Source organism: Gobio gobio (assembly GCF_949357685.1).
Source record: "Gobio gobio genome assembly, chromosome: 7".
Classification (NCBI taxonomy): domain Eukaryota; kingdom Metazoa; phylum Chordata; class Actinopteri; order Cypriniformes; family Gobionidae; genus Gobio; species Gobio gobio.
Genome location: NC_137103.1, coordinates 29,679,617 through 29,705,083, shown reverse-complemented (window position 1 = coordinate 29,705,083; position 25,467 = coordinate 29,679,617). Strand labels below are relative to the sequence as shown.

Below are 25,467 nucleotides of genomic sequence, written 5' to 3'. Positions count from 1 at the left end.
AGGACTGAACAGGTTCTGCTCGATCATCTTCACTCAAATGTTCTGGGTCTGATTCGGGCTCAGATTGGTATGGTTTTATTGACGCCGTTGTTTCTAACACTGACCAAAGCACAGCCTCCGGTAAGGGGCGTGACGTTTCCGACGTGCACTAGGCGTTTAGCGAATCACAACACACTGGGCCAGCTAACCAATCTGAGCCCATCGCGTATTTTTGAGGGACTGGCTTCACACAACCCGGAAAGCATCAGACCGTTTTACAAGGAGGGACAGAGCAGTGTAGAATAAAGGTCAAATATATGAAAAATAAGGCAATTTATTTTAAAACGAAGCATGAACACATGTTACAGTGCACCCCACAAACACAGTCAAGCCTTCAAAAGAATGTGTTTTACCACCCCTTTAATTATTGCCCTGATGGTGGAAATGGGGATTTTCAATGATTTAGCTATTTTCTTACAGCCACTTTCTATTTTATGAAGCTCAACAATCTTTTGCTGCACATCAGAACTATATTCTTTGGTTTTACTCATTGTGATGAATGATTAAGGAAATTTGGCCTATGGGTTTCCTCATATTTATACTCCTGTGGAACAGGAAGTCATGACTGGACAATTTCCGTGCTCCTAGTCACCCTGGTGTTTAAATTTTTTTTAAATATGAATGGGCATTTTTTTACTACATTTTATTTTACTAAATGTCTAGGGCTGCCAATAATTGTGGCCAACATGCATTGAAGAAAAACATTTATTTCATAATGGGAGTTTCCTCCCACTTTTAAATAGTTTTACTTAAATGAAAGGTTAGAATTTTGTGCATTTTTTGAATGAAAGATCAAAAGAATAAACCATGATTTTAACAGGCGCTTTTTAATTATTTTTTTTTACCAAGGGTGTCAATATTAGTGGAGTGCACTGTACATATGGAATATATATTAAAGAACACAACAGCCTCTGTGAGTTAATTTGTGAAGAAATTCTACTTTATGGAAAGGTACAAATGACACATGAACTTATAAAAACATTAGCATGATGCTTCTTCATGATAGTAAAAGCACAAAGCAAACTGCTATAACAGTTGAAAAACGTCAGTTTTGTCATTGTTTCATGTGATTGTAAGAACGGCTCTATCGCGTTTCCTCCTCTTTCTCTTCTTCTCTACAAAACGGTCTGTGGCATCGGCAAAGAACATCACGTCCTCTTTGCTCTCGATCTCGCGCTGCAGGAACTGAAGACCAGCGCTGTTAAAACCCAGGACATCCTGAAAACCCAGATAAGCAAGAACACACATGTTACACAATCTGATCATATGAGAGGTGCGTCACAGTGGCTCAACAGTGGCTCAACAGCGGGACTCACCCTGATCTCTCGCACTTTAGAGATCGTGTTGGTCCGTAACTCGTCAATGACTGACAGAAGCATCTGATTACTGGTAATCTGACCAAAATGGACTCTAGGAAAATGGAAAATGAGAGAGATTTTAGTCAGGAGCAAAACCACATGGCCTAAGAAAATAATCAATGTTCACTGAGAACACCATTTAATAACACATTGGTAAAATCAATATGAATAAATGTCAATTAAATTGAAATAAACAGTAATACGTTAAAGCAATAGCTACAGATGAGTACCTGAGCAGGAAGAAGAGGCAGCGGCACACTAGCTCCACCTCCAGGCCCTGCTGTACGTAACCATTGAAGAGCTGCAGCAGATCCGGGACATAGGGAAACGGCAGCACCAGTAGAGACACCTCCAGCTCACTATCAACACACCAGACAGAGAGAGATAAAGAGAAAAACAGAGAATCAGACGGACCCATAAAACATTATGGTACATAACACATGAGAAAATGCATGTGTTAGAGCGCTTTTGACTGGGCTGATGAAGAGCTCTTACCTGGACCGAACCTTCTTCATCACTTCCAGAACATATCGAGAGGGCTGCAGATATAAATAGAAATCATGGAAAGTGAGTGATGAATCTTGCATTTTAAAAACATATTCAATTTATAAATAAATACAGCTCTTTCCTGTGGTGTATTATTAAGAAGATATCAAACTGATATCAACTATATCAAAATAATGTTGTTGAAATTATGTTATCGTCAATAACGATAAATATTCAATATTAAAATTCTCTTGTGTAAAAAACAAATTACATTAAAAAAGTAATTTTATTTGCTACAAGTGAATTCAGGCATCACAACATTCAACAGTGTTAAGTTAAGTTATTCGATACATACCTTTAAAAATTCTATAATATCGACCATTATCCAATATCGTGCATATTGTACACCCCTTATTATTAACCAAATATGACAACCAAACAACACACACTCACAGAGATATTTCCAAAAGCCACAAGGATGGGGTTCATTTTAGGGGGTGGTAACTGCAAAAAAGCAAAAATAAAACAATTCACCTGCATCATTACATTTAAAATCCATATTTTATGACACTTTTCAAACTCTAGTCCTAATTATGTGCAGACTAAAAGAGAACTTGTATCAAATATATCCATTAATGGAATTTGAGTGTGCTTTTCTCTAAAAAAACATCATACCTCCTTCCCCGCTGCTTCACAAGCGGCTCTGTGCTCCTCCAGTTTTTTACTTTCCTCTCTATAGAGCTCAACGGCCTCCATTATTCGCTCAGCCTAAAGAAACAAAACATGAATGTCATTTCTCCATTATTGTGTATAAGGGAGGGGAGCTCTTTATCTGTACAGTTCTGCAGACTCACAGCTTTCACTGTCTCAATGGTCTTCTTCCCAGCAGGCTCTGCCTCTCCTTTAGTCTCTCCAGGAACCTGCGAGATACACAAGGAAACACTTAGACCACGCAGAAACTTGGGACACAAAACTGATCTTTAGGAGAACCACTTACCACGGGTTCACCATCTTTAGCCAACGACTCCTCAAATTCTGCTTCCCTCTCCTGAGGAGAAAATTATTAGACACGTCAGATAATATATTCTAATGTTATGTATAGAGTTTATTTTTTACAGATGTACCTTTAAATGTTGACATTCTTGGTTTTTTTGGGAGAATGAAAATACCATTAAAAGTTTATTTTGGTGTACAGTAACCATACAACTGTTTTACAAAACACAGTGAGCATTTTACAGGATTACAGGTACACTCCCGCTGTGAAAGCTGCTCCAAATTATGTTTTATATATTAATAAAAAAGCATGACATGTACCAATATCTATTTTTTTATTTTTATCAAGTGATCTAAGTTTTTGGTTGTTTAAAAAAAAAAAAAAAAAAAAAAAAAAAAATGTCTCATCCTCTTAATATTTGATCAAAAATATCAAAAATAAAGTACAAACAGTAATTCACTTTTAATTAGTGTTTTTAATTAGTGCTGTCAATCGATAAAAAAACTAATTAATTGCAATTTTTTTCTGTAATTAATCGTGATTAATATCATCAGTTTTTAATGTTAGTTTCACAGTTACTCTCCAAATGAATGTAGTAACAACTTAAAGACAGTATAGTTTAAATATTTGCTGTAATGAAGTAAATATTTGTATGAATGAAGGCCAGAACCTAATACTATCTAGTGATCTAATACTGCTACTGATGTCTCTATGCAATAGATTTTTTAAAACATTATTGAAAGACATTCAACATTACAGTATAATTGAAAACTATATAAATTTCAACATTTATTAGGCTTTAAAAAAATTACTTTTAATTTAAGTGAACTTTAAACAATCTACACATAAACCCATTATAATAAATGTCATAGCCTACGTGTGGCCTGTTAAGACAGGTAGGAAATATACAGAAATTGAATAAAGTTATCAAACAGTCAGTCTCTTATTAAAGCTACATTTTTCTCTGTAACCCTAGCATAAGATGATAGAAAAAAACTGATGCTAAACTGAAAAAATTCATTGCGTGCATTAACAGACTAATTTTGACAGCACTACTTTTAATACATTTTAAAATTGTATTCCTGTGATGAAAGCTGAATTTTCAGTAGCCATTACTCATTACTCAACATTAAATGTCTTTACTGTAATATTTGATCAACAATCAATTTCTGTCAAAAAAGTCTTACTGACTCCAAACCTTTGAATAGTAATGTTTATCATGTAAAAATGAAAGGGACTTCAGTTAATAGACCCTTTTCACAGACTATGACGACGCGTTTTAACGGTCATCAATATCGTAAATCCTGCAACGTTTTTTTGTATTTTCGTTTTTTTTTATGTATGTACATTTATAACACTATTAATTATATTACCTTTAGTTACTGCTGCTGTGAGGGCATTTCTCAATCTATATTTTCCCTCTTTTTGAAAGTTGTGAAATCAATTTTGTGTAATACTGTTTTTCTTTTGCTGTTTGAGCAAATGGGGACACAAAAAAATATATATTTAATGTATACTCTCATTCACCGCTATAAAAGTTAACCCAACTATGACGACCCGGAAATGTGAAAAGGGTCTATTAGGGGCACATCTTGATGGACCCAAGACAAAAGATAATCAAATTATGTAACCCTTAAGTTAAAAGACAAGGTTAAAATCAGTAAAACAAAAGTCTTTGCAAAATCGCTGAAAATTTCTTGCACGCCTATGACGAGCTGTATTTCATTCTATATTAATGCAGTTGAAGCTGACAGAAGTCTACCAGAGCTGTAAAGGTAGATCTTAAGGTCATTTAATTCCATCAAATCTGTTTTCTACTGTGTGACATTCTGCAGAAAAACCAAGCACTCACCATTTCCTTCTCCTCCTCCAGAATGATGGGCTCTCTCGTTCTCTCCCACAGCCTGAGGGACTTATCATGAGATGAGGAGACAATGTGGTCTCCATTGGGGCTGATGGCCAAGCACCAGACCTCACGATGATGACCCTGAGAAACATATCCAGGGGGTCAGAAATACACTCACGGGTATGAGAGGCTCTGTAATAATACAACAGTTCCAATACATCTTTGTCTGTGATTACATTGATTAGGGCTTAAGCAAAAGCAGACTGCGGCTTACGTAATGCAATCAGCCTCTGCTGTATATTGACTGGACTCTTATTATAACTCTAATCCTTTCAATATAACAGCTACTTTCACCTCAGCGACCTTTGGAAAACTCATTTTGGCTATGGAAAAATGCCTATTGAACCCTGTCCAACTATCAGAGAAGGTCACCTCCAATGTCTGGATGTGCTCAAACTTGTCAGCGTCCCACTGCTTGATCCTTCTGTCCTTTCCCGTGGTGAAGAACAGATGGGTTTTAGGGACAAACTGAAGAAACATGACACTATAGAGGAAAAAACAACAGGGAAAAAAAACAGTCGATGACAAATAATGACCATCTGGGCTGATGTCATCCAGCGACTACAGTTCACAAGCGCTGGAGTCGTCAACACCTAAGGTAGGCGACACCTGACTGAACACTGAAATCACTGTACTTGTCATCAACAGGTATCATTACTTTCAATAATATAACTAAAAACCATATAGGTAATGTGACAGGGAGCAGACAGTGCCAGCAATGTGTCACTATACTAGAAGCAGAGTTTTTATTACCTGTCGTCATGTGCAAACATAGAGCGATGACAGTCTCCGAAATCCAAACCCCAGATTTTCACGTTTCTGTCTGCTGAGCCTGTGGCTATTAAAGCGCTGTCCTGCAAAACACGCACAGCAAGCCACAAACAACATTTGAGCACAATTACACCACCCGTCTTGCGAGTGACTTGCGGGATGTGTAGTGTTAGTCAGTGCACTCACATGTGAAATGTCCAGGCACAGAACGGGCAGCTTGTGTCCATATAGCGACAGGAAGAACTAGAAGAAGTTGAGACAGAGGGCACATCTCTTATTATGCACAGCTCACATATCTGTCCTGTTGTTTTGGGTAGAGTTGCTGAACAGTACGCATAATGACATCATATTACATTAGTGGCGTTTGGTTAGTTTATATTGTGCTGACAATTTTAAGACACTGTGGCCCCATTTACAGTTGGTATTAAGTGTGTAGAATTGGAATTCAATTGCCTTGGATTGACAGGAAGTGGAATTTAATAAATTGCAATTACACAGGTAATGACAATGGCATGCCCTGCTTCTATGGTCCATAAAATTTAAATACTTTTATTAAATATTTTCTAGGGATGCACCGAAATGAAAATTCTTGGCCGAAACCAAAAACCGAAAAAGAGGAAACCAAGGCCGAAAACCGAAACACCGAAAGAAATTATGCCAATTATTAGTACCATTGCATTTATGGCTATGACGGTGTACTAACTTTACTAAAATCAAGGCATTGCAATTGCATAAATTAATATTAAAGTTTCAAAGAATAAATCAATTACAAATTATACCAATATTTATTTAGCACATTGCAACAATGCACAGTATAAAATAAAATTCAAACTAAAATGTTAAATGTTTAACTTGACTCCACTCATGTGTACATTAAATAATAATGTACAGACCTACAGAAAGGTTTTAAAATTAAATGTTCTCTCATAAAAACAAAGTGCATTTAGGTCTAGTGCATTTAAAATTTTTCTCTGTAGGACTACTACAAGAAATTGCATTCAGAACAAGTGCAACTGCTTAAAGATACAACTACTTTCTCTGTAGGCCTTCAACATAATAGTGTATCAAAGCAAAGACTGCCATAGCCCATATGTTAACTGTAGAATAGGGATAGCGGTACACAAAACTGACGGTTCGGTACGGGTTCGGTACAGCAGTTTTACAAAATGGCTTTTTATTTATTTGTATTGGTTTACTGAAAAAAAAAGTATCTGTCCTTAAATAAATTATATTATAACTAAATGTTTATTGAAGATATTGCTGTAAACTATATAGGGAGCCCTTACTTGCACATTAATATTAAAGGTTAACAACAGAGCCCAAACTATTAGCCTAAATTCAGTTGCTATTTATTTTTAGGTCTAATAATCAACACTCAAATAACATAGTACGCAAACATGTAAACTTCATATAAGGCAGTATTTGCAATAACTTCTAAATCTAATTATAAAATATTTTTTCATCCAATTCATTGTTGAAATATAATCATTTGTGTCTGTCATTTTCATGACAGGTTTATTTAAACATACATGAAATAATCAAGATATCATTAACAGGTTAAGTAGAATATAATGAATATAACGGCTAATATAGGTCATATAGTGAAAGAGTTGATTTCTCAAGTGAACTAACAGCTGTGGACACTGAATGACTGCCTGAGGTAAATGTGATGCTAACTTACATGACTGTTTAGTTTAGCCTCAGTTATATTGAGGTCTTTCCGCCGTTGAAACACTGACTGAGCAATTACACCACATATGATACGTGACAGTAAGTTGTGTCCTCAATGTTCATTCATGTTTATTCTTAAGGAAGAGATGATCGATCGTGCTCACAGATGATCGTGTTCACGCGCTTGAACTGTGATGTGATCAGTGATGCCACATTAAAGAGCGTCAAAATGGCATTTATCGTTTGAATTTCGTGATACATGTTGATCGATGTTGGTGTGGGAACTCGGATTGAAGTGTGTTCCGTGCTTAAAACATGCCCACTGTTAAAGATTGCATTGGGAAACTGTTGAGTTTCACAGTGAAGTCTGTTCCTCTTCTCATCGAGAACGCTGTCAGTGCTTGTGCATGGAGCAGACGTGGGTGTTTCTCAGATATACTGAAATACGTCCACACTGCAGACATGTTACTTCAGACAAACACGTGCAGGTCACGGTTTCTGTTTGCGTAATCACAACATTTCAGCCATATTGTTTCGGTGATAAAAGTCTTTCGGCCGAAAACCGAAAATGCACTTTTGGCCCATTTTCGGCCGAAGATTTTCGGTGGCCGAATATTCGGTGCATCCCTAATATTTTCCTTATGAAATATAAATTAAAATGAAATTCCATTTTAAACATCTTTTCCCATGAGTATGAGCATAGATGAATGAGGTAGCAGGTATAAAGCAATAATTTACTTTGAAAAAAAAAACTGCAAAAAAGCATTTAAAAAATAATTACTATTAAATAATATTAATTGCTAATATAATAATGATGACATTATAATAATTAAAATATAACAATTGAACAAAAATCCATCTGTTAATTTATCTATTCATCCATCCATCTATCAATCTATCTATCCGTCCATCAGGTGTATAAAAACTTTTAAAAGACTGCCAGAGCCGTAATCTGAAGATCAGTTAATGCAGGTGGTCAACTAAAATTACCAGTTAACGTGCAGAACAACGTTTTTTTTCCCCCACAAATGACATAGTGGGTGATGTATGAGGCCATCAAATCAGAGACCCTTCCGTCCATGTAATCCAATCACAAGTAGCTCTGGACATGCATTTGAGACATATGTTATTACTAGGTGAAAATGGAAGTCTGTCTCAGCTAATGTGGTAAGATCATCCGAGATGGATGTTAATATAGTGCCAGTATCTTTATTGGTGGTGAAATATCTCTCGGTCTTTTGTTGGATACCGTTTATTCATACGGATTGAACATGCAAGAGATGTTAACATCCATGTTTAGCTGTCAGGAAGGTATTGTAATCCTGTAATGTTGATCTGGTGGTTTACCTTTAGTGTGTCTGTGTAAAAGATCTTGACTGTACAGTCGAGGAGAGAGACAGCCAGCAGTCTCTGGTCAGGACTGTAGCGCACGCACAACACGTCCTCGTCTAACTGTAGGGTGCGTGTATGTTTTACCGTCAGTCTCCTGTGGATCACACAAAGCAATAATACCAAGCCAAGAAGAGAAGCCTAGACGAAAGCCGTGATTTGTGATCACAGATAATAAACTCACTTGTTCTTTCCAGAGTCCTGATCCTTTATGAGCTCAAAATCCCAGAATTTCACAGTCTTGTCAGCACCCCCAGTTACAATCCCTCTCTGTAAAAACACACACACAAAAAAATCAACTGAAATAAGCTGAATATGTTCACATAATGCTGAAATCCTCAGGAAGTCACTGTAGTGTTTTGTAGGGATGAAAAGTTATTCCATTGAGAGGTGGATATTATACCTGGTCTGGAGAGAGACACATGGACCAAAGAGCTCCATCATGTGCGTCAGTCGTCTCTAGAAGGCTTCCTGAAGCCAGGTCGAAAATCTGAATATTCCCTCTCTGACAGAAGACAAATGAGGAATAAGCACATACAAAATTTAAAAAGAACTAGTTTCTAGGAAAAGTCAGTATATACTGACTAAACGTTTTGCAGGAGAAAATTCAGGACCTTGTCTTAAAGGAATAGAAAAATATAAATATTTTAAACTATAAAGCATCACTTCCAACCAACTGCGATGTGTGCGTTCGCTTCTCACTGTGAATGACTTCCAACCTGGCACAATGTTTTTACATACCAAGTTTGAATATCAGTGTTGTTACTGATCAAATAAAATAAGTACATTAATATAATAAAATATAAATATTAGACGAAAAACTAATATTTAAAAAATAAATGAAACAAAATATTAATATATACCAAAAATTGCAAAATAACACTGTTGAGTGTGCAAAGATATACAACTAAAAACTAGTTTAATATCAGTCTGTTCCACACCATACAAAGCTAGCATATGGCTTCTGAAGACTTGTAGTATAGTGCACAATTCGTATGAAATTCAGGATTTTGTATTTATTTTTGGAGCTTGAAAGCACATAGGCACAGTCTACTTTTTTTGTATGGAAAAAAGCAGCTCAGATAGTCTGCATCTCAAAGCAAAAGCAAAGCATCTCTTTTTGTGTTCCACAGAAGAAAGTCTGTCATGTAGGTTTATAATTAAGTTTTAATGTAATGACAGATTTTTTGGAACTCTTTAAACTGAGAAGTGAACAGTTATATACCTTTGTTCCTAAGATAATCTGTCTGTCTCCAGGAACAAATAAGGAGCAGAGAGCATATTCACATCCCATGGTACGAATGACCTGCAAGGTGGACCTGACAGAAGAAGATACTTCTTGTTAAGATTTTTGTCAAAATCTATAAACCAATGTAAAAAAAATAGCTATGTGATGGAAAATATTTGGCTTCATCAAACTCACCTGTTCCACACTTTGACAGTCTCTCCAGAGGCGGAGAGGATGGCTATGTTATCTGAGCTGAAGGCCAGCGTTCTGACATCTGTACGATGACCACTCAGTGTGAGCTGAGAGGTTTTAGTGCCAGTGGGATTCTTCTCTGTGGTCTTCAGCGTATATGTCTCCAATGTGTTATTCTGCAGAAGAAGAGCAATCTTCATCTCTCCATTAGGAGTCCTAAGGCAGTCCATTGATCTGCAGGTGAAAAAAACATTACCATCATTACTTGATAACACATACAAGGGGGACTATGCTTGCATGCAGGACTATTCTCTGACCTGATCTTGAATGACGCTTTTATGTTTGCCAGTTTCTGGATCTCATCACTCAACTTTCTCTCCACCACAGGCTCAGATACATCCTCTGTATTTCGAGACCTGCAGAACATAACAGTTAATCAGAGTACTATTCTTTATTAATTGGTATTAGGCAGAACTGAAGAAGAACTCAGAAGCCACTTCACATTTCAAAACAGAGGTCTCACATACTTTGCTTTTTTCTTGGCTTTCTTTAGTATTTTTTCCATTTTTTTCTGGATCTCCTCCTCTGATAGTACAGTAAAGACTTCAAGCGTAGCATCCAGGCCCTGTGGAAATTTTAAAAAGTTATCATATGATACAGACCCAGGCTTTGTCCACACTAATATGCATTTGTTTAAAGACATTTTTTTCTCCCGATTTTGGTCCTCTGTCCACACCTTTCCAAAAAGTGCATAAATTTGAAAACGCTGTTTTCGCTTTTGTAGTGTGGACTGTGAAAACGGAGGTATTTTAAAACGATGATGCATGTTTAGTCATGTGAGCATATTGAACCGATAGATATGCATGTTTACAGTGCATCCGGAAAGTATTCACAGCGCTTCACTTTTTTGCACATTTTGTTGTTACAGCCTTATTCCAAAATGGATTAAAATCATTATTTTACTGAATAATTCAACAAACAATACCCCATAATGACAACGTGAAAGACGTTTGTTTGAAATCTTTGCAAATATATATACACACACACACACACACACACACACACACACACACATACATACATAGATACATACAAGTGCTGGTCATATAATTAGAATATCATCAAAAAGTTGATTTATTTCACTAATACCATTCAAAAAGTGAAACTTGTATATTATATTCATTCATTACACACATACTGATATATTTCAAATGTTTATTTCTTTTAATTTTGATGATTATAACTGCCAACTAAGGAAAATCCCAAATTCAGTATCTCAGAAAATTAGAATATTACTTAGACCAATACAAAGAAAGTATTTTTAGAAACCATGACCAACTGAAAAGTATGAATATGAAAAGTATGAGCATGTACAGCACTCAATACTTAGTTGGGGCTCCTTTTGCCTGAATTACTGCAGCAATGCGACGTGGCATGGAGTCGATCAGTCTGTGGCACTGCTCAGGTGTTATGAGAGCCCAGGTTGCTCTGATAGTGGCCTTCAGCTCTTCTGCATTGTTGGGTCTGGCATATCGCATCTTCCTCTTCACAATACCCCAAAGATTTTCTATGGGGTTAAGGTCAGGCGAGTTTGCTGGCCAATTAAGAACAGGGATACCATGGTCCTTAAACCAGGTACTGGTTGCTTTGGCACTGTGTCCAGGTGCCAAGTCCTGTTGGAAAATGAAATCTGCATCTCCATAAAGTTGGTCAGCAGCAGGAAGTATGAAGTGCTCTAAAACTTCCTGGTATACGGCTGCGTTGACCTTGGACCTCAGAAAATACAGTGGACCAACACCAGCAGATGACATGGCACCCCAAACCATCACTGACTGTGGAAACTTTACACTGGACCTCAAGCAACGTGGATTGTGTGCCTCTCCTCTCTTCCTCCAGACTCTGGGACCCTGATTTCTAAAGGAAATGCAAAATTTACTTTCATCAGAGAGCATAACTTTGGACCACTCAGCAGCAGTCCAGTCCTTTTTGTCTTTAGCCCAGGTGAGACACTTCTGACGCTGTCTGTTGTTTAAGAGTGGCTTGACACAAGGAATGCGACAGCTGAAACCCGTGTCTTGCATACGTCTGTGTGTAGTGGTTCTTGAAGCACTGACTCCAGCTGCAGTCCACTCTTTGTGAATCTCCCCCACATTTTTGAATGGGTTTTGTTTCACAATCCTCTCCAGGGTGCGGTTATCCCTATTGCTTGTACACTTTTCTACCACATCTTTTCCTTCCCTTCGCCTCTCTATTAATGTGCTTGGACACAGAGCTCTGTGAACAGCCAGCCTCTTTTGCAATGACCTTTTGTGTCTTGCCCTTCTTGTGCAAGGTGTCAATGGTCGTCTTTTGGACAACTGTCAAGTCAGCAGTCTTCCCCATGATTGTGTAGCCTACAGAACTAGACTGAGAGACCATTTAAAGGCCTTTGCAGGTGTTTTGAGTTAATTAGCTGATTAGAGTGTGGCACCAGGTGTCTTCAATATTGAACCTTTTCACAATAGGTTAAATGCTAGGTTAAATGCTTCCCATTCTTCTTTGCATAACCTCTCAAGCTCCATCAGGTTGGATGGGGAGCGTCGGAGCACAGCCATTTTCAGATTAGTCCAGAGACGTTTAACAAGTCTGGTCTCTGGCTGGGCCACTCAAGGACATTCACAGAGTTGTCCTGTAGCCACTCCTTTGTTATCTTGGCTGTGTGCTTAGAGTCGTTGTCCTGTTGGAAGATGAACCTTCACCCTAGTCTGGGGTCCAGAGCGCTCTGGAGCAGATTTTCATCAAGGATGTCTCTGTACATTGCTGCATTCATCTTTCCCTCGATCCTAACTAGTCTCCCAGTTCCAGCCACTGAAAAACATCCCCACAGCATGATGCTGCCATCACCATGCTTCACAGTAGTGGTGCCTGGTTTCCTCCAGACATGACGTTTGCCATTCAAGCGCCAGAGTTCAATCTTTGATTAATCAGACCAGATAATTTTGTTTCTCATGGTCTGAGAGTCCTTTAGGTGTCTTTTGGCAAACTCCAGGCGGGCTGTCATGTGCCTTTTACTAAGGAGTGGTTTCCGTCTGGCCACTCTACCATACAGGCCTGATTGGGGGAGTGCTGCAGAGATGGTTGTTCTTCTGGAAGGTTCTCCTCTCTCCACAGAGAAAAGCTGGAGCTCTGTCAGAGTGACCATCAGGTTCTTGTTCACCTCCATGACTAAGGCCCTTCTCCCCTGATCGCTCAGTTTGGCTGGGTGGGCAGCTCTAGGAAGAGTCCTGGTTTTTCCAAACTTCTTCCATTTACTGATGATGAAGGCCACTGTGCTCATTGGGACCTTCAATGGTGCAGACATTTTTCTGTATCCTTCCCAGATCTGTGCCTCCATACAATCCTGTCTCGGAGGTCAACAGAAAATTCCTTGGACTTCATGGCTTTTTTATTTTTAATACATTTGCAAAGATTTCAAACAAACTTTCACATTGTCATTATGGGAAATTGTTTGTAGAATTTAGATGAAAATAATGAATTTAATCCATTTTGGAATAAGGCTGTAACATAAAATATGTATTGCTGAAACACATTACAAAGACTGTGAACTATGTAGTACTGAATTCAGAAGTTAGACCGCTAAACAGTTTTTCACCGTTGCTGTGTTCAGGATTTTCAACGGTGGCTCGATGACGCACTGGAGCCACCGAGCCTGGCTCCTCCCCTAACACGATCATAACTACTAGGCACATTTGCATCAGTTTGCCCGCTCGATCGCGAGTTACTGTCAGTACTGTTAGTTATTACAGCCTACAACTTACAAAACAGCTTTTAAAAAAAAAACGATGATCAAGAAGCGCTGGATTAATTTTGTGAACAGCTGCCTTGATGGAGAGCAGAGGATCACCACCGACACCTTCCTCTGCAGTGACTTTACACCGGATAGTTTTACAAACTTTCACCGGAGACAACTGGGATTCACTGATAATCCGCTGCAGAACCGACTATCCCCCGCCCAGGCCTTCATCCTCCCGTCCCGCCGACATCTGGTGCGTCGTGACCATAGACCATGCAACGTCAACTGGCAGCCCGCGAGCCAAATCCGGCCCGCCAGAGATTTTCAGAATAATACTGAATTCAGGAATAGCCTTGTAAGAGGAAAAAGTTTAGGGCTGGTCCGAATACCATTTTTTGAGCTTCGAAGAGAGGGGCTGAACATATTTTCTCTCTAATAAAGGCAGGAATCTGTGTCTGTATGTCCGTTTGCATTTTTATTATTTTGAGAACCGTTCATCCAATCGACTTCACAAGGGAGTGCAGTGTCGCATTTGGTGCAATATAGATGGACACACGAGACGCAACATATTCAGAATTAATCAACTTTTAGTAAACTACAGTCAGAACAGCACGAGCGGGAAGCGGCGCACCTCACGCGGGCAGAGCTCAAGCCCCGGGTATACTTCACTTACCGCGCCCGGACGCGTCACGCGCGCAGCCCTGTCCGCGTGTCTTTCAAAGTATACTACACAACGGATGCGCGCGGATGATCGCGTTCGACCAAGGCACATTTTTTTTCTATGCTCTACCAGTCATCGGAGGGCAGCACTGAGTCCTGTCATCAACGGGACATTCGCTGGGCATGATCGGAGAAGAACTGTAGTGCATCCACCATTGCAACATAGTTTGGAAGAAACACTGAAGAATCAAAAATTCTCTTTTTTGTTCAAGCGTGTTGTTTTTAAACCGGTCTTTGCACACTCTTCTTCGACGGCTGAACACTGTGCTCAATACTGTGCGTATTGCCACCTAGTGGACTCTTCTGTACTGCTGGCGCATGCGCTGTTGCACGCGGACCATCCGCGCGGTCTCGAAATTTGGGCTGCGCGTGGACGGGGTGTGCGGCCGGCCGCGAGCCTTCGAATTACGTAAATTACGTCATGCGGACGGTGCACGAACGCGGACTGCCGAAGTATACCCGGGCCTTTATGCTCCGAAAACGGACACTGCACTAGTGATATAAACAGGGTTTTTCCTACATTGAAAATTTTTTGGCAGTCGCCAAAACAAATTTTTGTCCCGCCAAAGCTTTATTTGATAAGTTATTGTGATTTATGAATGATGTAGAATAGATGCTGCGCTTGTAACTGAGTGACAGAGAGACGATCAGAGCTCCTCCCTCGCTCGCACTCTCTCTGTCTTCAAAATAAGCATTCTTAGCTTTCTAATATTTCACATATTACGTTAATCAAAATCAAAAGGTCGGAAGACCGAATCCATTGCACGTGGCGCTATCAGACGATGTTTTCCTTTAATACCGCTAGGTGTGAAATGCGCTCAAAAAACATTGACTGATTCTCTGACCAGCTGACATAAACCATACTTTCAATAAACGGGAAACAAATCGTGTCCAGTTATGAAGTGTTTTCTGTGTGTTTGCAAATCTTTCGCGATGTTGTAACAGACGGGATTCGCACACAACACGTCTGCTAATGTCCGATTCGCAACCTAATGACTCCTTTGAACCGAATCATTTTAACGACTGGTTAGAACAACTGATCTGTCCAACACTGAACTAACGAATCAGTTTAATCATTTACTCAGAACAACACCTGAAATGAGAACACAAGTGTGCTTACACAATTTAGCAAGAGTGGGTGTAAGAGTTTTAATTATCCACAGTCTTTCAGCTTATTTATGTTCATAATGTGTAGTAAAATAAATAGCCTATAAATCACTTAGTTTAGACTGGAGTGAGGTGAACCCAGAACAAAGTTGTTGTTAGCTAGCTGATAATTTGATGAAATTGTATATGGCAGAAAATTAGGCTATTTGTTCATTTTTTAAATACTACTTTTTAATATTGATATGATTATATACCAAAACAATTATCAGTAAATAGTGTAAAAATGAGGAACAAAAACAAACATCAAGGTATCCCACATGAAAAAATACTATAGTATATTATAGTATATTATAGTAAAATTACTATAGCGTTTTTGAACCATACTATAGTAAAGATACTACAGTAAATTGTAGTATATTGTAGTATATTATAGTATTTACTACACTTTGTTTATTTACTGTAGTATATTTACTATAGTACAGTTCAAAAACACTATAGTATTTACTAGAGTTATTTTACTATAATATACTATAGTATTTTTTTATGTGGGATCAAAATAAGATAAGCAAAAGTTACAAACTTTCTTTGAATTTATTTAAAATGTATTGTCAGTATTGCGCTTGCAGATCACGTGGGTAGGGGACTTTTTTACTGTGCGTGCGTGTGTGTATGGGTGACCGTCTGTCAGCCACCACCGAAGACCATTTTTGACCCAGGAAAAACCCTGTATAAAACGCACACACACGTCTGTTAAATTAAGCAATACTTTTAAGGTCGTCTAATATTTTTCTGACTAACAAATTGGCACAGTAAGGGTAGATTTAAATAAAGAAAAACGAAATTTAAATAAAGAAAAAACTAAATTTAAATAAAAAATAAAGAACTTTAAATAAAGAAAAAACGAAATTTAAATACAGAAAATACGAAATGTAAATAAAGAAAAAACTAAATTTAAATTAAAAATAAAGAAATTTAAATAAAAAAAAAAACAAATTTAAATACAGAAAAGACGAAATTTAAATAAAGAAAAACGAAATTTAAATAAAGAAAAACGAAATTAAGTTAAATTAAAAACGAGATTAATTTAGATTGATAATAACGGGTAAAAATGCTAATACATTTTGTTTCTATTATTCTATTTTCCACTATGTCAAAGCAACAAAACACAAGCTCAGACATGCACTTCGGTCCATACAAACTCCGCTGTTCTGCGCTCTAGCCAGAGAACACTCCTGTTGCTGGAACACGCGTCGGTTCTATTTCTAGCATGCACGCGTTTTCCGCGTGGCTCAAGCGCCTGAGACTGTCTCAGTGTGCAAACTCCAACCTGTTAAATATGGGAGCCAAAATAAAAACGGACACGCCACGCAGCTGAGACGCTCACGCAGCCAGAGTGTCGCCGGCCTTATTCAAGCGGGAATGAGAACCGTTTCGCGGGGATCCCAGGTGTGCAAAAAAAAAAAAAAAAAAAAAGAATATTCAATGTCAAATTTTCAAATCGAATACAAACCCACTAGTGCTGGGCGGTATAACCAAAAATGTATATCACGGTATTTTTCTAAATTATATCGGTTTCACGGTATATGACGGTATTTTTTCCCCTATGCCTGACAGGGTGTTAATCACATTTTACTGTTTACAGGGTGTTAATTTACATTTTACACATTTTTTTCAAAAAAAAAATACTGCAGGAGATTGACTAGAATACCCTGTTTTACTGTCATGACGAGTGAATATTGTAGAAAAATTCCACACTAGAGTTAATAGGTCTACAGGTTTACAAAATGATGCTGTGGAGAGACAACAACCAATAAAACACAGACATGCAACACGCTCAGAATCATACTTACAGACACCCGAATATTAAAAGTTGAGTTGAGGGCACCTTAAGCATTTTAAAAATATAACCCTATATAACAACACTGCCAAAACGAGGAGAAACGCGGATATTTGCAATACATTTAAGAGCACTCTCTGAACGAATGACACACATCAGTTTAACACAGAAAGAATAAAGCAGTTAGTTTTTGCCCCATTCTTCTTTGAATTGTCAGTTTATTTATTAACTTACATCATTGTCTTTTGAATAATCCATCGTGTCAGCGCGTTCGTGATCAGGGGCCTCATTTATAAACGTTGCGTACGCACAAAAGAAGGCGTACGCCGCTCTCTACGCAATAATTGGTATTTATAAAAAGCAAACTTGACGGGAAAATGTGCGGTCTTTCACGCAAGCTCTGACCCAGGCGTACGCACAAAAACGGGTGAAATGAGAAATGGCGACACCGTCGGCAGATGGAAGAAACACGTGAAAGTGTGTGAAACTGTAGACCGTTGTGTAAAAGAAATGGCTATGCCTCTCATGAATAACATTAAGACTTCACAAAGCAAGTCTTACAATGAACAGCCTACACGAACACCCGTTTGATCGATCTGCAGTGTAAAACAAACAAAATCAAACGAAAATTACAACATAAATGCAAATTAACACATATTTGCAAAAAGAAAAGTGAAATATGTTCTGCAATAATATTGGCATGTTATGCATTGCAATTCATCCTCATAAATATGGTAAACAACGAAATAGCTAATGTACAAAACTGATATTCTCGTCAAGTGTCCGTCTGGCGGATCAAATAGATGCAATTAGACAGATAGATAGATAATTAGGGAGATATATAGATAAATAGATAGATGTATTAATTGTCCACTGGGGAAAGTTGTTTTCATAGTAAAATTTCTTCATCAGCTACGTTCATGGTATTCATGCATATGCCTTTAGTTTTATTTTTGATAAAATGACGTATGTCTCAACCATTCAGAAAGCTGCAAGACATTACATTTGCACGGAACTATTTCCCATTTCCACGTAGATTATAACCGACATCTGTAGCTTGTCAGATTCAATTAAATGGATGGAAATAAAATGCCCATCTCAATGCGTAATGACGCACAATGGCTGATCTTGTGCTCTAGAAGATGTGGCGAATGGAAGGATTCGGAGTGAACGCATCTTCAGACAGCAAGAGGACACACTCTGGCGATGGAGCACTAGACGCTTTTTTGCCTCGACTTTGATGTCCGACCATTTCTTTTTTATTTCGGCGATAGTCCGAGGTTGTGAGGCTACAGCATTTACGGCGTCTGCAACCTTTTGCCACTCAAGTGTCTTTTTGGCATTAGTAATGCCCACACTGTGCCCTCCAAACAACACTTTTCTTCTCTTTTCAACCTCGCCAACGATAACTTCTACCTCACATTGAGTGAAGTTACGTTTTTTTTTTATTTCCTCTCTGTGTTTGCCATGATTTCGCAACATATGAATATTAACTTTTGGGCGTTTCACGGACTATTTATGGGCAACTATGGGCGTGACATGAAGCCGCAAAAGCTGCGCTACATTTAGAATTGATTGTGATTTATTAAGGGAAAACTGCGTAGGATGTGCGTGCGCACGGTTTTATAAATCCGAATATTTCTGTGCGTACGCACGTCCTATGTTTCATCCGTACGCCAATTCTGATGCAAATCCTACGCAAAGTTTTATAAATGAGGCCCCAGACATAGGTTATCAGTGTAATCATTGCATTCATTTCATTTTAATAAGACGTGATGAAATATGCGTGCATACACGCTTCTGGTTCATGTCTAGAGCACTATATGCTATATGATCCATGTGGTGAGTGTTGTAAAACTCAACGCGGCACTCCGTGCAGAAACCGCTCTCTCTCGCGCGCCGCGTGTAGTTTGAATTCTCAACTATAATCAAGGGCTGAATCCGACATCGCTCCCATAACTTCAAATATAGCATTATTTGGAGGGCACAGCGCTTTGTAGTGGTGTCCGAAACCTTAGTGGACGTTATTGAGTGCACTCATTCTACCCCATTGCACCGCAATAACGAGTGTACAGCCGATGTACACACAACAGTTGTCCGACTTCACGCACGTTTTCATTCACTCCATCAAATAAAGTGATAACATAGGGAATAGTGAATGAGAGAATAGGATTCAGCCATAGGCTGTGCTGTAATGCGATCTCAACTGTGCTCTGACTGCTCTTACTACAGTGCATGAATGAAATGGGTCCTCTCAAACAATGACGCGCTGCGCCGCGTTCCGAACGTTGTTTAAGCGACATATACCGGTATTGCGGTATCATCAAAATTCATATCATAAAAAAAATAAATATCGGTATTCGGTATGAACCGGTATACCGCCCAGCACTAAAACCCACCGAACGAATTTTCGAATATTCGGTCCGTTCCATATTTATTCATTTTTAAATCTAACGGAAAAAAAAAATCCTTCTGAAAAGTACCTTGTGCCATAGCCTGCCTTCAGTCAAGAATGACGATAAACGCGTTGCTCTCATTGAACTAGAGCCCGACCGATATATCGGCGGGCCGATATTATCGGCCGATATTAGGCTTTTTCCAAACTATCGGTATCGGCATTTATGATGGCCGATAAATGAATATTTAAAAAAAAAAATTAAAAAACCGGACGAAACACCTCTCAAACACATTGAGTGTTGGCGTTTCATAGTTTGTCCACCAGAGGGCGCTCTACAACATGCCGGCTGGCAACACCACCAGCTGATCCAGCAGAGTCATGCTGAGCTTCAGCGCTCTGAGCGCTGCATTCACAACACAGATCATCCGCGAAGTGCATGTAAGTTGGCAACGAGACAAACATTGCTTGAATTGAATAACAGTTAAAAGAACATCCCCATCAGTTCTCTTAACTCAAATAACATGACACAATTTGTAATTGCCAAGTCCAGTTTTGCTGTTAACGTTACATGTAAGCCAAGAGAACTGGTAATTACGCTAGGTTACAGTTGACTGACTTATTTTACCTCGGACAATGTTTGACATCATGAGACGTATCATCTCTCCCCTGCCCGTTATTTTGAAAAAGTAGGCCCTATACATATTTCTAAATTATAACTTATCATAGACGCTAACCACAAAGCTAGCTAATGCCATGGCTATCAGTGGGAGACCGCTAACATTAATGCGCCTTGAAAAACACAACAAACTTATTCTGCCTAAATAAAGTAATGATTACTGTATTTATAACTAGTATATTTGTAGTTCCAGTCTCTGCATTGTAAATCGTAAGTTAGGCTCGTGAAGAGTGAACGAAAGTGCGTGACTTCGTTCAGACGCCGCATTAACGAGTCAAATAATGGATTCACACGAGTCATCATCAGTAACGTTAGTAGATTTTAGAAGGCAGGCAGCAAATGATGATTGAAAATGGTTTGTGGTAGCTTGATGGATAGAATTAAAAGTGCATGTAAAGGGATAAGCAAGTTGACATTGTAATTATAAGGTGGCTCATATTTATACTGTATATAGTTTATGTTTTGCTGTTGTTGTTATTTATCAGAACTTCTAGAACTTAACTGAATATTTTTTTTCCAGTCTTGCTAAAAGTTATATTTATAAAGCTTACCACATCTATTAATACTGGTAACTTTGATTTTTTGTTTTTGTTATTGTGTTCGTATTGTTTTCGTCCAAACGACTTTAAGTTTCATATCTTAAGTTAGTATTTTTATACATTTTATTTATCAGAACTTTAATATATTTTTATGTTCCTCTGTTCTGTTGTGACAATAAAACAGACAAGTTTATTTTTAAACTGCATTATCATATTATTTTAGAGAGGCTGAGGGATCATGAATAACTACAAATAACTAATGTATAAGGGAAATCTGTATAAGTGTTTTTTTTACGCGTTTCTGTTATTTTATTTTTTTATTTTTAATATATATCGGCTGATATATCGGAATATCGGATTTTTAAGTGACCAAATATTTGTATTGGTATCGGCCTTAAAAATCCTTTATCGGTCGGGCTCTACATTGAACATCTTTTATTGTTTCACGTGCTAATTTTTTCACAAATGTCAATTTTCCTTGCTTGGGATTTGCACACAATTGCGGTGTCTCAATAACAACCATCAACATAACAGAGAAGAACATGGTAATTGCAAGCCTTGCACATCAGCAAATAGTTCTAATGACAAATAAAAGCGACAGTTTTATTTTATATTACGAGTATCTGGCCCTTACAGTGTCTGCCCCTTACAGTGTCTGCAGAGAAAAATTCTGGCCCTTGGACAAATATAGTTGATGACCCCTGCCATAGACGGTCGTGATCAGTACGTGAGTGTTGTCTTGTGTGCTACGGCAGCTTTCCCGCGAGTGGGCGTGGTTTCGGCGCCGACAGCGGACAGACCCCCAGCGTTTGAGAGCAGAAAATGCTGCTCATTTGTTCAAATTTTTGATAAGCTATTTTATGTACTTGCCAGATTTTTTTATGATTCAAATTTGGCTGGGTGGTTAATAACACATTTATCTGTGGTGCGAGGAACTCAGAACACATGTTTAGTTTTGACTTTACAGGGACTTTAATTACAACATATTCACTAAAATACACCAAGACATCCCAGCACTACATATGAATCTGGTATGTGAATGGATGGGGGGGGGGGGGGGGGGGGGGGGGGGGTTGAATAGTATACACAACTATGAAATATACTTACATGGCATACTAGCACTTTAGCCTTGGCATCTGTAATCAGGGATACAACCCGGTCTCTGGCTTCCCTCAGAACAGAACCGACTTTCTTACAGCTGAGTATCCGCTGTAGACAGAAATCATATGATCTTTGGTAAACATATGAAGGAAACCCTTTTTATGTATCATGTGAAGTCACTGGTATCCACTGAATACATGAACTGAATAGGGTGAAGTTAACTGGATAGAAGAAATATTACTTCTTCTGGATCTTCATCAAGTCCTTCCTCATCTTCCTCCCCATCCTTAAGAAGAGTTCTGACTTTCTTTTCCTGTGGTTCCCCCACTTCTTTACCCTGTGAAGGCACTTTGGTGTTATTCTGAACACATTAAAATGAGATCAGTGTCAATTCCCTACATAAGACTAAAGATCGCATTCAAGACTTTACAAGAGTCAACACTGCAACCCAGCATAAGTGATATCTTTTTACCTCCTCGATGTACTGAATGTCCCAGCCTCTGAGCTCACTGTCAGCAGACCCTGTAAGCAACCTATTCTCCTGATTCAACAGGACCATTCCCCATACCTACAGAGATCGGACAAGGGTGCACTGTATTACAACATCAACAGATATTTGGACATTGTTGGAGACTCATTCTCCAGAAGTAAAATGAGAAAACACCTTATGAGCAATTACACTGGCTTTATGTCCCCCTAGGATGCCAAAGTGGCAAGAAAATGCATTTAGTGTGTTGTGTTAATTATTTCAGAAAGATTGAGAAAGTCTCAACAGTGTACAGTGATCCTAATTACCTCACTGCGATGTCCCACCATGGTCTTGAAACAATGCTGTGTGCCCAAGTCCCACCACTTTACAAAGCTGTCCTTAGAGCTGAGGAAACATGACACACACAGAATCAGATCAGGAGCTACACCAGCTCATTACTGCATCTCTGCCCTGAGGTACACATCCAGGCACTTTAGTTACATTATTCATTCAGCATGAAGTATTCTCAGAAAACAAGCTAGTAAATAGGCCAATAAAATATTTATTTTCCAGAAAACGAGTCACATCTGAATTAGTTGCACCAGGTAAAAAAAAAACTCAGATAAGTTGCAGACATATAGGTCATATTTTATTATTACATTCCAGAATAATGTAACATATTGGTAAATATACATTTGTAAATAACATTTACAAATATGTTTTTAGTTCCTCTCACTCCCCAAAAAATACTTTAAATTTAATAGAACAGGAATGAAACATTTAAGTATTTATTTAGTAATTTATTATTTAGTAATATAAGTATATATATTTCATTATAAACAACTTTTATTATAAATGCAAAGCAGTACATTTATTTAAAGCAAATCTGAAACTACAGGTGCGTGTGGGAATTGGCAGCTCAATGTTAATTGCATTATATGAGTAGCTTTGAAATATAAGTCACAGCATGTTTCAGATATATATATATATATATATATATATATATATACATACATACATACATACACACATTCATGTCCATGACACAATAATATAAAGTGTCAAGTATTTTTAAGTGTTAAATTCATTCAAATGAAATGTAAAGGCTGATTTACCTTGTAATCAGCAGGTTTTTGTTCTCCAAGAACAAAACTTGTGTGACTGCATCTTTGTGTCCTTTGAGTCTGTACAGACCGCACTCATTGATGATATCCCACAGAATCACATCTGTGTCCTGAAACACAACAACACAGAAAATGACTTTGGATCAGGCAAAAATTTATATCTGTTTTTTTTTTTTTTTTAAATATATATTTTAAAAGTCTCACTCTTGAGCCTGTGACAAGACGAGCGCCCAGTGCATCATATTTAATGACTGAGACAGCGGATTTGTGTCCACTGAAAGAGATGTTACTTTCACCGTTCAGCAGACTAAAGATGCGCACACCTCCATCCTCATAACCCACCGCTATGTGGACACCATCAGGAGAGGGACACAGGTATGTCACCTCATGCTTTTTACCTTCAAGAATAAGAACCTGAGAAATTAAAGGGGAGAGAAGGTGAGTGCAACATTCAGCAGTTTAGATAAACTGACAAGTCAATGTACTACTAAGTGATCTTTTAAAACATTTAAATACCTTCTCAGCTCTGCGGACATCCCATATGAAGACATGTTCACAGGCTCCCACAGCGACATATCGACCCTTCTCACCACCCCTGAGGGTCACAAACGCGATGTTGGCCTTCTGACTGCCAATCACCCCGAACACAGCACTCGTCACATAGCGCAGGTACTGCTTAGTTAAACCCATGGCAAACCAGAGGCTGTAAACACAAAATAACAGGGATTCGGGGAAGATGCGTCACTCCCTTAATCTAGCAAACTGTACACAATTTGTCATGTGAACACGTAATTTGAAAAGGCCCATCATACATAGTTGCATATTAAAGTAATTTTGTACAGGAAAAATTAGTTTTACATCAAAGCACGTCCATTCCATAATTATTCTGTAATGTCTTTAAATGTAATTAATCAGTAATTACTAATTACATTATTTTGCTGAATATTAGCCATACATTTTCCCCCAGAATGGTAGTATGTGTATCAGATGGTTCACCTCCAAATAGATAAATACTATTATATTGAGCTTGTTGAAAAATTATATCATTTTATTGAGCTTGTGGTGGTGGCCAACCTAACTGTTCAGTGGAACTGCTTACACATAACATAAGACAAATTGTGCCACTACAAGCACTACTTTAAGTCATATTCTCGATGGCAGCATACTTTAGTATATTACCTTATATCAATATTAACAGATTAAAAACAGATCTATGGTTGTGACGTTGTTCAGTGGAATTTTGGTTGTTCGGCTGCACTAAATGAGGCCCATACCCACTTCAAAAAGCTATGATTGCCAATTAATTTAAGTTAAACAAACGGACAGTCTATAATCAGAAAGTGAGCAACTATAGTGCGACACCACGTTTCAGGTCCATGCGACGATGTACACAGCAACGCGAAGCACATGCAGTTCGTTAAAACCTCTAACGTTACACAGAGAGCGAGAAATATACAGATTAGAAAGTAACAAAATCCACCGTATACAAAAAAAGAATGTACATACTTTGTCGATTAGATGTATATTGTATCCGAAGTCCTTTATGAAAATATTGTTTTTGTGGATGTGGAGAACTTCTACATGCTTTCAGTCGCATGTGTGACATGCATGAAGTAATGCAAAGACAAAAGAGGTAGATTACCGAGCAGAACTACGATGTTACTTCACAAAATGTTTTAGGAATTTACGT

General features: G+C 38.2%; 1 protein-coding gene across 2 annotated transcripts; it reads right to left on the bottom strand.

Moving 5' to 3' along the window:
- Window positions 1–296: 296 nt before the first annotated feature.
- Window positions 297–25,410, bottom strand: wdr3 (WD repeat domain 3). Of its 2 annotated transcripts, none has more exons than XM_079821445.1 (27): window positions 25,284–25,410; window positions 24,294–24,480; window positions 23,982–24,191; window positions 23,769–23,887; window positions 22,980–23,058; window positions 22,657–22,752; window positions 22,426–22,545; window positions 22,191–22,292; window positions 10,562–10,659; window positions 10,352–10,450; window positions 10,038–10,268; window positions 9,840–9,933; window positions 9,018–9,119; window positions 8,799–8,884; window positions 8,573–8,711; window positions 5,741–5,797; window positions 5,537–5,637; window positions 5,156–5,267; window positions 4,730–4,864; window positions 2,881–2,931; window positions 2,738–2,803; window positions 2,559–2,651; window positions 2,337–2,387; window positions 1,893–1,936; window positions 1,628–1,756; window positions 1,356–1,449; window positions 297–1,257 (listed from the first exon to the last, which is right to left on the bottom strand). In XM_079821445.1, exons 2-27 carry the CDS (start codon window positions 24,465–24,467, stop codon window positions 1,102–1,104), a joined length of 2,838 nt encoding a protein of 945 aa, XP_079677571.1. In that variant the 5' UTR covers window positions 24,468–24,480; window positions 25,284–25,410; the 3' UTR covers window positions 297–1,101. The 2 variants fall into 2 exon arrangements, with proteins under 2 accessions (XP_079677571.1, XP_079677572.1); XM_079821446.1 differs by having other exon boundaries at window positions 22,426–22,521; window positions 25,284–25,397.
- Between the last annotated feature and the right edge of the window lie 57 nt (window positions 25,411–25,467).

Coding starts and splice junctions, on each gene's coding strand:
- wdr3 (XM_079821445.1), bottom strand. CDS start 24,467: ATGGGTTTAACTAAGCAGTACCTGCGCTATGTGACGAGTGCTGTGTTC. Junction 22,293..22,425: donor TTGATGAAGATCCAGAAGAA/GTAATATTTCTT, acceptor TTCTGTCTACAG/CGGATACTCAGCTGTAAGAA. Junction 8,885..9,017: donor TGTGTCTCTCTCCAGACCAG/GTATAATATCCA, acceptor GTGTTTTTACAG/AGAGGGATTGTAACTGGGGG.